The sequence below is a fragment of the Oncorhynchus clarkii genome, unplaced genomic scaffold, assembly GCF_045791955.1.
Source record: "Oncorhynchus clarkii lewisi isolate Uvic-CL-2024 unplaced genomic scaffold, UVic_Ocla_1.0 unplaced_contig_5292_pilon_pilon, whole genome shotgun sequence".
Classification (NCBI taxonomy): domain Eukaryota; kingdom Metazoa; phylum Chordata; class Actinopteri; order Salmoniformes; family Salmonidae; genus Oncorhynchus; species Oncorhynchus clarkii.
Genome location: NW_027261128.1, coordinates 71,555 through 87,136, shown reverse-complemented (window position 1 = coordinate 87,136; position 15,582 = coordinate 71,555). Strand labels below are relative to the sequence as shown.

The window sequence follows — 15,582 nt, the reverse complement described above, 5'->3', positions numbered from 1 at the left end:
TGGCGGAGATTAAAGCTTTGAGTCGTCTTGTGTATGTCTGTATCAGCTTTGCACGTCTGGATTTTGAGATTTTCTCTCATTCTTCCTTGCTGATTTTCTCAAAATCTGTTAAATCAGATGGTTGATCGGCGGTGAACAGCAATCTTCAAGTCTTTCCACAGATTTTCAATGGGATTCAAGTTTGGGCTTTGGCTGGGCCACTCAAATACTTTCACATTCTTGTTCTGAAGCCATTCCAGCATTGCTTTGGCTCTATGCTTGCAGTCATTGTCCTATTGGAATGTAAAATCTTCACCCCCAGTCTAAGGTCGTTTGCACTCTGAAACAGGTTCTCTTCCTGTATTTTTTTCCTATATTTTCCTGTATACTTACCAGTCTCCCAGTCACTGCCTTTGAAAAGCATCCCCATAGCATGATGCTGCCACCACCATGCTTCACAGTCAGGATGGTGTTAGACGGGTGATGAGCTGTGCCTGGTTTTCTCCAAACATATTGCTTTGCATTCAGGCCAAAGAGTTTTGTTTTTGTCTCATCAGACCACAGAATCTTTTGCCTTATGCTCAGTCTTTCATGTGGCTTTTTGCAAACTCCAGGCGTGCTGTCATGTGTCATTTTCTCAGGAGTGGCTTCCGTCTGACCACTCTTCCATAAATCCCAAATTGGTGAAGTGCTGTGGAGACTGTTGTCCTTCTGGTAGGTTCTCCCATCTCAGCCAAGGAACTGCAGTTTTGTCAGAGTGGTTATTGGGTTCTTGGTCTCCTCCCTGACCAAGGTCCTTCTTGCCTGGTTGCTCAGTTAGGTCGGACTGGCACCTCTAGACAGAGTCTGGCTTGTTCCATATTTTTTCAACTTCCCGATGATGAAGACCCGATGCTCTTGGAAACTTTCAACACTCTTGAAAGTGTTTTATACCCTTCCCCAGATATGCTTTATCACAATTATATCTCTGAGATCTACGGACAGTTCCTTGGACTTCATGGTATAGTTTTTGCTCTGACATCCACTGTCAACACAGGTGTGTTTCTTTCTAAATCATGTCCAAACAATTGAATTGGCCCCAGGTGGACTCCAATCAAGTTGTAGTGACATCTCAAAGATGATCAAAGGATATTGGATGCACCTTGAGCTCAATTTGGAATGTCATAGGAAAGGGGTATGAATACATATGTAAATGAGATATATATTTTAGTAACAAATTCTAAAAACATGTTTTCACTTTGTCATTATGGGATATTGTGTGCAGATGGGTGAGAGCATGTTTTATTTAATCCATTTTTAATTCAGGCTCTAACACAACAACATGTGGAATACGTCAAGGGGTATGAATACTTTCTGAAGGCCATACATTGAGTTCTATGCCGTGAGTTCTATGCCGTGAGTTCTATGCCGTGAGTTCTATGCCGTGAGTTCTATGCCGTGAGTTCTATACAGTGAGTTCTAAGCAGTGAATACTTTCTGAAGGTCAGCAGTGAGTTCTACGCAGTGAGTTCTACGCAGTGAATTCAACGCAGTGAATTCAACGCAGTGAGTTCTATGCAGTGCAGCGTGAGTGGAAACCCATAGCTAGACTATTGATCTCTTTACACTGTTATATGTTGCTTTAATGTGATTGACAGACTGGAACAGAGCGTACATTCCAAATGACACCCTATTCCCTCATATAGTGGACTCATTTAGGCCAGAGCCCTGTGGGAGCGCTGTGACTCCTGTTCAAAAGTAGTGCACTATAAAGGGAATAGGGTGCCATTTGGGACACAACTATGAAGAGCTGGAACAGAGTGCGTTTCACTTGTGGTCTTGAGGAAGGAAACAGCCAGCCGACTGAAGACTGAAATAACCTGAGGATTTAGAAGGACTGTGTGAACTGTTTTACTGAGGGTGTTAGAAGCAGCGTGTTTAGAAAAGAAAATAATGTAACAATTCAGAAATAGAACTACTAGGTGCCGTGGTTCGGCCATTTAACGTGGCCCTGACATGTGGCGCAGACCGAGCTTTTCACCAGAAATATGCCATAAGAAAACAGTAGATTTCAGGGCCCATATTCATAAAGCGCCTTAGAGAAGGAATCCTGTTCTAGGACCAGTTTTGCCTTTTGGGTTATAAAATGAATGGATAGATGGAATCTGATTCTATACTGAACAAAAATATATGTGCAACATGCAACAATTTTAAAGATTTTACTTGAATTACAGTTCATATAAGGAAATCAGTCAATTGAAATAAATTCTTAAACTACGTTGGAGGCGGCTTATGGTAGTGAAATGTCCATGGCACAAGGTGCACCTGTGTAATGATCATACTGTTTAATCAGCTTCTTGATATGCCACACATGTCAAGTGGATGGATTATCTTGACAATGGAGAAATGCTCACTAACAGGGATGTAAGCAATTTGTGCGCAAAATTTGAGAGAAATAAGCTTTTTGTGCGTTTGGATAATACTACAACAATTGGATACCATGAAATTGGGGAGAAAAAGGGGGGTAAATTATATATATATTTTTAAAGATCAATCATTATTTCTGTCATCTTATATGCAATGGGTTCTGTACATACTGCATGTCTCTGTATTTCTGCAGTATAGACAGAGATGTACCCAGGGACTCTGATGGCACAGCTGGCGCTGCAGTATTGACAGACATGTTCTCTATACTGTATATCTGCAATATTGACAGACATGTTCTCTATACTGTATATCTGCGGTATTGACAGACATGTTCTGTATACTGTATATCTGCAGTATTGACAGACATGTTCTGTATACTGTATATCTGCGGTATTGACAGACATGTTCTGTATACTGTATATCTGCAGTATTGACAGAGATGTTCTGCATATTTCTCCAGTATTGACAGAGATGTTCTGCATATTTCTCCAGTATTGACAGAGACGTTCTGCATATTTCTCCAGTATTGACAGAGATGTTCTTCTAATGCCCTTGATCCAGGCTTCGCTAGTGATATGTACGGTGGCTGCTGCCTCTGCTCTTCAGCGTCTACTGGACTTCGCCCACATAATAACTAGTGTCAAATATAGCAGGGAACAGGGCTGAAGCTGACCCACACAACACACCCATGGACCTGAGGTTAGCTGAGGATAGCAACCGACCGATGCCTTGAAGACAAACAACAGCATAGCTCACATTCACAATAAGACCATGTCAACGTGTATTTCAGTAAAAGAGTCCTGACCTGAAACGATCACTATGCTAGGAGTTATACTAGACATTCTCCAGAGTTTAAAACGCCTGTAATTTAAAGGCAGATAGGTCCACTGCTTGTTTTTCCAGATCCATCAGTGTATTTTGGCTGCAGCAGGAGTGGTCCTCACTCAGTAAATACCTGCCCTGTTGTAACACACTGGGTGTGTCCCAAATTGCACCCTATTCCCTGCATAGTTCACTTACCCCTATAGGCACTGGTCAAAAGTAGTGCACTATATAGGGAATAGGGTGCCATTTGGAACCTAGTCTTAGTTAACTAGCCTGGCACTGTGGCAGCCAGACAGAGACCACCTCTTCTCAAGACACAAACATACACACTCACGGCCCTCAGTCACACATGTAAATGTTTGGTTTGTTAGACAACACTGTGTGAGTGATTGTCAGTGAACTGCTGTCCTGTCATGTACAGAATAGGTACACCTTGCTTTATCCTTTCTCTCAGTCTTTGTCCACAAAGAAAAGGGAAACGATGATGTGAAGTGTGTTAAATTTCTCAACAATGTCTCTCTGTATCTGTCTCTCTGTGTCTCTGTGCAGAGATCTCTTCATTGTGTGTCCCACCATAAAGATGGCCAACTTCTGGGCAGCTAACACCAGATCCAATGTGTTCATGTACTACCTGCCTGAGGACACCGCCCAGACCAGGTAATCACTGGGTGTGAGGCAGCCAGGTCAGGTCAGGCCTCCAGACCATTGACTACTAGTCAAGTAGTACTTGCGTTAACTCAGACTACCTCGTTGTGTCCAGAAATACTATTACATGTGTTTTGCTGTGTTGCTATGGAAGCGGCATGATAATCTATTATTTATTTGTTTTGTTTTGCTGTGTTGCTAGGGAAGTGGCATGATAATGTATTATTTATTTTGCTGTGTTGCTAGGGAAGTGGCATGATGATGTATTATTTATTTGTTTTGCTGTGTTGCTAGGGAAGTGGCATGATGATGTATTATTTATTTTGTTTTGCTGTGTTGCTAGGGAAGTGGCATGACAATGTATTATTTATTTGTTTTGCTGTGTTGCTAGGGAAGTGGCATGATGATGTATTATTTATTTGTTTTGCTGTGTTGCTAGGGAAGTGGCATGATGATGTATTATTTATTTGTTTTGCTGTGTTGCTAGGGAAGTGGCATGATGATGTATTATTTATTTTGTTTTGCTGTGTTGCTAGGGAAGTGGCATGATGATGTATTATTTGTTTTGCTGTGTTGCTAGGGAAGTGGCATGATAATGTATTATTTGTTTTGCTGTGTTGCTAGGGAAGTGGCATGACAATGTATTATTTATTTGTTTTGCTGTGTTGCTAGGGAAGTGGCATGATGATGTATTATTTATTTGTTTTGCTGTGTTGCTAGGGAAGTGGCATGATGATGTATTATTTATTTGTTTTGCTGTGTTGCTAGGGAAGTGGCATGATGATGTATTATTTATTTTGCTGTGTTGCTAGGGAAGTGGCATGATAATGTATTATTTGTTTTGCTGTGTTGCTAGGGAAGTGGCATGATGATGTATTATTTATTTTGTTTTGCTGTGTTGCTAGGGAAGTGGCATGATGATGTATTATTTATTTGTTTTGCTGTGTTGCTAGGGAAGTGGCATGATGATGTATTATTTATTTGTTTTGCTGTGTTGCTAGGGAAGTGGCATGATGATGTATTATTTATTTGTTTTGCTGTGTTGCTAGGGAAGTGGCATGATGATGTATTATTTATTTTGTTTTGCTGTGTTGCTAGGGAAGTGGCATGATGATGTATTATTTATTTGTTTTGCTGTGTTGCTAGGGAAGTGGCATGATGATGTATTATTTATTTGTTTTTGCTGTGTTGCTAGGGAAGTGGCATGATGATGTATTATTTATTTGTTTTGCTGTGTTGCTAGGGAAGTGGCATGATGATGTATTATTTATTTTGTTTTGCTGTGTTGCTAGGGAAGTGGCATGATGATGTATTATTTATTTTGTTTTGCTGTGTTGCTAGGGAAGTGGCATGATGATGTATTATTTATTTGTTTTGCTGTGTTGCTAGGGAAGTGGCATTATGATGTATTATTTATTTTGTTTTGCTGTGTTGCTAGGGAAGTGGCATGATGATGTAGTGTTTATTTGTGTGTGATTTGTTTTCATTTCAGTGCTGACCTGTCAGTACCCCTGGATGTCCACTATGCCTTTGGCCTCCCCCACAGCCCCCTGACCTATGACCTGTTCACCAACACAGAGAGACGCCTCTCCCTACAGATGATGACCTACATGGCCAACTTCATCAAGTCCGGGTAAATTATTATTTTTTTAAATAGAAATTACTTTAAATAAACGCCAACCATACTTTATAGTATTTCCTTTTCAATCTAAATCAATTGGTTTATTTTGTATTGTTTGGTACATCTAAACCAATCTGCATGACTGGAGAATAGTGCCTTATGCATGTGGCGTCAGAATATACCATATCTGTCATTTAGCAGACACTTTCTTCCAAAGTGACTTACAGTCGTGCGAACATCACGTCTCTTACTGTACGTTTTCTCCTTGTGAACAGAAATCCCAACCAGGCTCACAGTGTGTCCCGCGTGGCCTTCAGCGAGGCGGCGCTTCCCCCCTGGCATGCCTTCCAGTCTCACCCTGAGGGGGACAGCTATATGGAGGTGGAGCCAGGCCTCAGCAACCACAGGGGCCTCCGCAGGGCCCAGTGCTCCTTCTGGGCCGACTACGTCCCCTCTCTGACCGCCTCCACTGGTGGGTACAAGTCCAAACTCAAAATAAGATGATGTAAATCATCAGTTTGCCTGACAAACCACAGACATCTTTGCCAAAAAAAACAGAGTAACACAAAGGCTAAATAAAAAACACAGAAAACAAGTGTTAATGATTCACTTCCTGTTCTTTCAGTGTCAGAAGGACATACATAGAAACGTACAGTATTCAGACACCTTCCTTTTTCTTTGTTTGGTTACTTTACAGCCTTATTCTAAAATGTATTAAATAATTCCCCCCCTCATAAATCTATACACAATACCCAATAATGACAAAGAGAAACAGTAAAAAGTTTTGCAAATGAATAAAATTAAAAAACGTATTTACCAAAGTATTCAGACCCTTTGCTATGAGACTCACAATTGAACTCAGGTGCATCCTGTTTCCATTGATCATCCTTGAGATGTTTCTACAACTAGATTGGAGTCCACCTGTGGTAAATTCAATTGATTGGACATGATTTGGAAAGGCACACACCTGTCTATGTTAGGTCGAACAGAGCAAAAACCAAGCCATGAGGTCGAAGGAATTGTCCGTAGAGCTCCGAGACAGGATTGTGTCGAGGCACAGATCTGCAGAAGGGTACCAAAACATTTTTGCAGCATTGAATGTCCCCAAGAACTCAGTGGACTCCAACATTCTTAAATGGAAGAAGTTTGGAACCACCAAGACTCTTCCAGAGCTGGCCACCCGGCCAAACTTACCAATCGGGGCAGAAGGGCCTTGGTCAGGGAAGTGACCAAGAACCTGATGGTCACTCTGACAGAGTTCCAGAGTTCCTCTGTGGAGATGGGAGAACCAGAAAGACAACTATCTCTGTAGCAATCCATCAATCAGGCCTTTATGGTAGAGTGGCCAGACGGAAGCCACTCCTCAGTAAAAGGCACATGACAGCCGCTTGGAGTTTGCCTAAAGGCACCTAAAGGACACTCAGACCATGAGAAACAAGATTCTCTGGCATGATGAAACCAAGATTGAACTCTTTGGCCTGAATGCCAAGCGTCACGTCTGGAGGAAACCTGGCACCATCCCTATAGTGAAGCATGGTGCTGGCACCATAATGCTGAGCCCGGACTTGAACCCGATCGAACATCTCTGGAGAGACCTGGAAATAGCTGTGCAGCGACGCTCCCCATCCAACCTGACAGAGCTTGAGAGGATCTGCAGAAAAGAATGGGAGAAATCCCCAAATACAGGTGTGCCAAGCTTGTAGCGTCATACCCAATAAGACTCGAGGTTGTTAATCGCTGCCAAAGGTGCTTCAACAAAGTACTGAGTACTAATGTAATATTTATAAAAACCTGTTTTTGCTTTGTCTTTATGGGTTATTGTGTGTAGATTGATGAGAAAAAAAAACAATGTGATCCATTTTAGAATAAGGCTGTAACGTAACAAAATGTGGAACAAGTCAAGGGGTCTGAATACTTTGCACTGTATGTAGCCAGTAATTAGAGGTTTGCTACTGTATGTAGCCAGTAATGAGAGGTTTGCTACTGTATGTACTTAGATGGTGCCAAACGTCCAGTTTCCATCTGCAGAGCCTTTCATCTTTAGGAAAAACATCCATATATCACCACTTTAGAGAAGCTACTCTTACTTCACGGGATGACTTGGTGTCACAAGAAAGATGTCTCTCTGTTTTTCAGGCAAACTTTCATCTGCTGTGTCGGAAGGGGAATCTGCTGGTTTGGGGGCTGGAACTCCAACACCAGAAACCAAGTTATTTGTTGATTTCTTGACAACTGTCACCCAGAGCAAACCCAAGTCAGAGAAGGATGCTTATAATTAGAAAGAACATCCACACTACGTATCGTCTAATCTGCATTTAGGGTTTATCACTCACACATAGTGAGAAATGACATGTTGTTTCAACTGCCAAAGTAGTCGGTAAATTAAGTCGTGTCATTTAACTGCCTGTTTAGTTTCCATACAAATGAAATAAAACAATAAAACAATTGCATTACATAATACTCCTGAAGTCTGTGGTGTTGTTTATACGTTCTTCACGTCTAGAGTAGTAATCAGGTCATCTCTCGTGATGGCTTGAACATTAAAGTCAACTAGCTCATTTGGGTCTGTGTGCTGGGATTGGTAACCAAGGAGACATTACTTTAATTGAGTCAAATTGGAGAATCTCCAGAGTCAGTTACTAGACTGATAATAGAGGTGTAAAACAGCTGTCTTATTGAAGTGTACGTTTGGTGAAAGTTTCCAGAAACTTCCATCCGTGTGAAGTCTTGTTTCACCTGGCTCCGTCCCAATAGTGTACCCTACTATTTTAGTGCACTACTTCTAACCAGAGTCATATGAGCCCTGGTCCAAAGTAGTGCACTATTTAGGGTGCCATTTGAGATGCTGCCTTTGTGCGTTTTAAGAAAGTGGATTGTTGGACAATTCCAGGTGTTCATAGCCCCCAGGGGGGGGGAGTAGTAATAACAACGAATTATCTCACTAATCTAACAGAATGCTTGCCTTTCTTTTCATACCAATGACTATTCAAACCAAACAAAGGCCAAGAGCAACTAAGTACTTTTTCCAGGATGCCCCTCCTCTAGGAATGTTCCAAAATATATTTATACTATTACATATTAACACATAAACCAGCACTTCAATATTGTTTGTCATAACTTCCTCTTTCAGTCATATACAGTGGGGAGAACAAATATTTGATACACTGCCGATTTTGCAGGTTTTCCTACTTACAAAGCATGTAGAGGTCTGTAATTTTTTTAATCATAGGTACACTTCAACTGTGAGAGACGGAATCTAAAACAAAAATCCAGAAAATCACATTGTATGATTTTTAAATAATTAATTTGCATTTTATTGCATGACATAAGTATTTGATCACCTACCAACCAGTAAGAATTCCAGCTGTCACAGACCTGTTAGTTTTTCTTTAAGAAGCCCTCCTGTTCTCCACTCATTACCTGTATTAACTGCACCTGTTTGAACTCGTTATATGTATAAAATACACCTGTCCACACACTCAATCAAACAGACTCCAACCTCTCCACAATGGCCAAGACCAGAGAGCTGTGTAAGGACATCAGGGATAAAATTGTAGACCTGCACAAGGCTGGGATGGACTACAGGACAATAGGCAAGCAGCTTGGTGAGAAGGCAACAACTGTTGGCGCAATTATTACAAAATGTAAGAAGTTCAAGATGACGGATAATCACCCTCGGTCTGGGGCTCCATGCAAGATCTCACCTCGTGGGGCATCAATGATCATGAGGAAGGTGAGGGCAGTGTTTCAAATACTTGTTCTCCCCACTGTATGTCACATTCTTGAATGTGTTCACCCACAGGATAATTCACCACTTTGGCCAGTTGCTCGAAAGGAGACCACAAGAGATACAATCTAAAAGATAAGGGTGCCCATGAGGTCCTTCTAGTCCTAGTGGCCCCAGGGTTTACTACTGTAGAGACTGGCTGAGCTGGCCCTAACCTTACAGGGTTTACTACTGTAGAGACTGACTGAGCTGGCTCTAACCTTATAGGGTTTACTACTGTAGAGACTGACTGAGCTGGCTCTAACCTTACAGGGTTTATTACTGTTCTGTAGAGACTGACTGAGCTGGCCCTAACCTTACAGGGTTTATTACTGTTCTGTAGAGACTGACTGGGCTGGCTCTAACCTTATAGGGTTTATTACTGTAGAGACTGACTGAGCTGGCTCTAACCTTACAGGGTTTATTACTGTTCTGTAGAGACTGACTGAGCTGGCCCTAACCTTACAGGGTTTATTACTGTTCTGTAGAGACTGACTGAGCTGGCCCTAACCTTATAGGGTTTACTACTGTAGAGACTGACTGAGCTGGCTCTAACCTTACAGGGTTTATTACTGTTCTGTAGAGACTGACTGAGCTGGCCCTAACCTTATAGGGTTTATTACTGTAGAGACTGACTGAGCTGGCTCTAACCTTACAGGGTTTATTACTGTTCTGTAGAGACTGACTGAGCTGGCTCTAACCTTACAGGGTTTATTACTGTTCTGTAGAGACTGACTGAGCTGGCTCTAACCTTATAGGGTTTATTACTGTAGAGACTGACTGAGCTGGCCCTAACCTTACAGGGTTTATTACTGTTCTGTAGAGACTGACTGAGCTGGCTCTAACCTTACAGGGTTTATTACTGTTCTGTAGAGACTGACTGAGCTGGCTCTAACCTTACAGGGTTTATTACTGTTTTGTAGAGACTGACTGAGCTGGCTCTAACCTTACATGACCGTAGCTAAGCTTTGTTCCTGGCGCTCACACACACTACACTGTTCTGTGTACGTTGTACACATTCCACCTCATGGATGCCAAATAGATGAACAGAGAAATAGAAATGAGTTATGTGGTATGGACAGATTAATGCTAGTTCTACCACACCACACCTCTCCATGTAATCTAGACAGATTAATGCTATTCCTACCACACCACACCTCTCCATGTAATCTGGACAGATTAATGCTAGTCCTACCACACCTCTCCATGTCCTCTAGACAGATTAATGCTAGTCCTACCACACCACACCTCTCCATGTAATCTGGACAGATTAATGCTAGTTCTACCACACCACACCTCTCCATGTAATCTAGACAGATTAATGCTAGTCCTACCACACCTCTCCATGTCCTCTAGACAGATTAATGCTAGTCCTACCACACCACACGTGTCCATGTCATCTGGACAGATTAATGCTAGTCCTACCACACCACACCTGTCCATGTCATTTTGACAGATTAATGCTAGTCCTACCACATCACACCTCTCCTGGTTCTCTAGACAGATTAATGCTAGTCCTACCACACCTCTCCATGTCCTCCAGACAGATTAATGCTAGTCCTACCACACCTCTCCTGGTTCTCTAGACAGATTAATGCTAGTCCTACCACACCACACCTCTCCTGGTTCTCTAGACAGATTAATGCTAGTCCTACCACACCACACCTCTCCTTGCCATCTGGACAGATTAATACTAGGCCTACCACACCACACTTCTTTGTTCCGAGGGTTCACGGTCCTCATCAGAGAGGTCAACAGGTCAGTGTTCCCAGGGTTCACGGTCCTCATCAGAGAGGTCAACAGGTCAGTGTTCCGAGGGTTCACGGTCCTCATCAGAGAGGTCAACAGGTCAGTGTTCCGAGGGTTCACGGTCCTCATCAGAGAGGTCAACAGGTCAGTGTTCCGAGGGTTCACGGTCCTCATCAGAGAGGTCAACAGGTCAGTGTTCCCAGGGTTCACGGTCCTCATCAGAGAGGTCAACAGGTCAGTGTTCCCAGGGTTCACAGTCCTCATCAGAGAGGTCAACAGGTCAGTGTTCCGAGGGTTCACGGTCCTCATCAGAGAGGTCAACAGGTCAGTGTTCCGAGGGTTCACGGTCCTCATCAGAGAGATCAACAGGTCAGTGTTCCGAGGGTTCACGGTCCTCATCAGAGAGGTCAACAGGTCAGTGTTCCGAGGGTTCACAGTCCTCATCAGAGAGGTCAACAGGTCAGTGTTCCGAGGGTTCACGGTCCTCATCAGAGAGACAACAGGTCAGTGTTCCGAGGGTTCACGGTCCTCATCAGAGAGGTCACCAGGTCAGTGTTCCGAGGGTTCACGGTCCTCATCAGAGAGGTTAACAGGTCAGTGTTCCGAGGGTTCACGGTCCTCATCAGAGAGGTCAACAGGTCAGTGTTCCGAGGGTTCACGGTCCTCATCAGAGAGGTCAACAGGTCAGTGTTCCGAGGGTTCACGGTCCTCATCAGAGAGGTCAACAGGTCAGTGTTCCGAGGGTTCACGGTCCTCATCAGAGAGACAACAGGTCAGTGTTCCGAGGGTTCACGGTCCTCATCAGAGAGGTCACCAGGTCAGTGTTCCGAGGGTTCACGGTCCTCATCAGAGAGGTCAACAGGTCAGTGTTCCGAGGGTTCACGGTCCTCATCAGAGAGGTCAACAGGTCAGTGTTTCGAGGGTTCACGGTCCTCATCAGAGAGGTCAACAGGTCAGTGTTCCGAGGGTTCACGGTCCTCATCAGAGAGGTCAACAGGTCAGTGTTCCGAGGGTTCACGGTCCTCATCAGAGAGGTCAACAGGTCAGTGTTCCGAGGGTTCACGGTCCTCATCAGAGGTCAACAGGTTAGCTACAGTTAAATGGGGGATTTCCCATCCTCTCTGTCTACGTCCCCAAATGGCAACCTATTCCCTACATGCAGGTCAAAAGTGATAGGGAATAGAGTACCATTTTGGACACAGGATCTTCTAAACCTGCCAGGATACCAGCCACTCTCTACACCTTTATTCTCCAAAAAGCAGCGACCCATTCAGCATCAATTAGCAACAGCCTACATCCAAGGATAAAGCAATGAGTTAGGATACTAAAACCCACCTGGTAATTTCCTAGAACTGCTTTAAGGACAAAGTGTGGATTTTAGTTGTGTGTTTTAATTTATTAGACACACCACAAGGTTAAAGTAATTCTCTAGATCAGTGAATCTACTCTGTTGGATACAGAGCTCTGCTAGAGATATCCTGATGGATGCCCAATACCCTACTGAGGTTTGGCCAGTCTGATTATCATAGGATATCATCCTCTGACTGAGGATACATCCTCCGCTTTTAGGATTAATACAGTACTCCTCTATAACATTTTAGGATTAATACAGTATTCCTCTTGTACCTTTTAGGATTAATACAGTATTCCTCTATAACATTTTAGGATTAATACAGTATTCCTATATAACATTTTAGGATTAATACAGTATTCCTCTATAACATTTTAGGATTAATACAGTATTCCTCTATAACATTTTAGGATTAATACAGTATTCCTCTATAACATTTTAGGATTAATACAGTATTCCTCTAACATTTTAGGATTAATACAGTATTCCTCTAACATTTTAGGATTAATACAGTATTCCTCTATAACATTTTAGGATTAATACAGTATTCCTCTAACATTTTAGGATTAATACAGTATTCCTCTCTAACATTTTAGGATTAATACAGTATTCCTCTATAACATTTTAGGATTAATACAGTATTCCTCTTGAACCTTTTAGGATTAATACAGTATTCCTCTATAACATTTTAGGATTAATACAGTACTCCTCTTGAACATTTTAGGATTAATACAGTATTCCTCTCTAACCTTTTAGGATTAATACAGTATTCCTCTATAACATTTTAGGATTAATACAGTATTCCTCTTGTACCTTTTATAATTAATACAGTATTCCTCTTGAACCTTTTAGGATTAATACAGTATTCCTCTCTAACCTTTTAGGATTAATACAGTATTCCTCTAACATTTTAGGATTAATACAGTATTCCTCTAACATTTTAGGATTAATACAGTATTCCTCTAACATTTTAGGATTAATACAGTATTCCTCTAACATTTTAGGATTAATACAGTATTCCTCTCTAACATTTTAGGATTAATACAGTATTCCTCTATAACATTTTAGGATTAATACAGTACTCCTCTTGAACCTTTTAGGATTAATATAGTATTCCTCTCTAACCTTTTATAATTAATACAGTATTCCTCTATAACATTTTAGGATTAATACAGTATTCCTCTTGTACCTTTTATAATTAATACAGGATTCCTCTTGAACCTTTTAGGATTAATACAGTATTCCTCTATAACCTTTTATAATTAATACAGTATTCCTCTCTAACATTTTAGGATTAATACAGTATTCCTCTATAACCTTTTAGGATTAATACAGTATTCCTCTTGAACCTTTTAGGATTAATACAGTATTCCTCTAACCTTTTAGGATTAATACAGTATTCCTCTAACATTTTAGGATTAATACAGTATTCCTCTAACCTTTTAGGATTAATACAGTATTCCTCTAACATTTTAGGATTAATACAGTATTCCTCTATAACATTTTAGGATTAATACAGTATTCCTCTATAACATTTTAGGATTAATACAGTATTCCTCTAACATTTTAGGATTAATACAGTATTCCTCTAACATTTTAGGATTAATACAGTATTCCTCTATAACATTTTAGGATTAATACAGTATTCCTCTAACATTTTAGGATTAATACAGTATTCCTCTAACATTTTAGGATTAATACAGTATTCCTCTCTAACATTTTAGGATTAATACAGTATTCTTCTATAACATTTTAGGATTAATACAGTACTCCTCTTGAACCTTTTAGGATTAATACAGTATTCCTCTCTAACCTTTTAGGATTAATACAGTATTCCTCTATAACATTTTAGGAATAATACAGTATTCCTCTTGTACCTTTTATAATTAATACAGTATTCCTCTTGAACCTTTTAGGATTAATACAGTATTCCTCTCTAACCTTTTAGGATTAATACAGTATTCCTCTAACATTTTAGGATTAATACAGTATTCCTCTAACATTTTAGGATTAATACAGTATTCCTCTTGAACCTTTTATAATTAATACAGTATTCCTCTTGAACCTTTTAGGATTAATACAGTATTCCTCTCTAACCTTTTAGGATTAATACAGTATTCCTCTAACATTTTAGGATTAATACAGTATTCCTCTATAACATTTTAGGATTAATACAGTATTCCTCTAACATTTTAGGATTAATACAGTATTCCTCTAACATTTTAGGATTAATACAGTATTCCTCTCTAACATTTTAGGATTAATACAGTATTCCTCTATAACATTTTAGGATGAATACAGTACTCCTCTTGAACCTTTTAGGATTAATACAGTATTCCTCTCTAACCTTTTATAATTAATACAGTATTCCTCTATAACATTTTAGGATTAATACAGTATTCCTCTCTAACATTTTAGGATTAATACAGTATTCCCCTTGAACCTTTTAGGATTAATACAGTATTCCTCTCTAACCTTTTAGGATTAATACAGTATTCCTCTAACATTTTAGGATTAATACAGTATTCCTCTATAACCTTTTATAATTAATACAGTATTCCTCTCTAACATTTTAGGATTAATACAGTATTCCTCTATAACCTTTTAGGATTAATACAGTATTCCTCTTGAACCTTTTAGGATTAATACAGTATTCCTCTAACCTTTTAGGATTAATACAGTATTCCTCTAACATTTTAGGATTAATACAGTATTCCTCTAACCTTTTAGGATTAATACAGTATTCCTCTAACATTTTAGGATTAATACAGTATTCCTCTAACCTTTTAGGATTAATACAGTATTCCTCTAACATTTTAGGATTAATACAGTATTCCTCTATAACCTATTATAATTAATACAGTATTCCTCTCTAACCTTTTAGGATTAATACAGTATTCCTCTAATATTTTAGGATTAATACAGTATTCCTCTCTAACATTTTATAATTAATACAGTATTCCTCTCTAACATTTTAGGATTAATACAGTATTCCTCTATAACCTTTTAGGATTAATACAGTATTCCTCTTGAACCTTTTAGGATTAATACAGTATTCATCTAACCTTTTAGGATTAATACAGTATTCCTCTAACATTTTAGGATTAATACAGTATTCCTCTAACCTTTTAGGATTAATACAGTATTCCTCTAACATTTTAGGATTAATACAGTATTCCTCTAACCTTTTAGGATTAATACAGTATTCCTCTAACATTTTAGGATTAATACAGTATTCCT

At 40.1% G+C, this 15,582-nt stretch overlaps 1 protein-coding gene across 1 annotated transcript in view; it reads left to right on the top strand.

Annotated features, from left to right (window-relative positions):
* The window catches only part of LOC139404989 (thyroglobulin-like), a 96,188-nt gene extending 88,256 nt beyond the window's left edge, over window positions 1–7,932 (top strand). The window contains exons 47-50 of the mRNA XM_071147553.1: window positions 3,760–3,867; window positions 5,348–5,488; window positions 5,752–5,948; window positions 7,613–7,932. Coding sequence (XP_071003654.1) covers window positions 3,760–3,867; window positions 5,348–5,488; window positions 5,752–5,948; window positions 7,613–7,755 — 589 coding nt within the window. The 3' untranslated portion in view covers window positions 7,756–7,932. The remainder of the gene's footprint in view (window positions 1–3,759; window positions 3,868–5,347; window positions 5,489–5,751; window positions 5,949–7,612) is intronic.
* The last annotated feature ends 7,650 nt before the right edge of the window (window positions 7,933–15,582 follow it).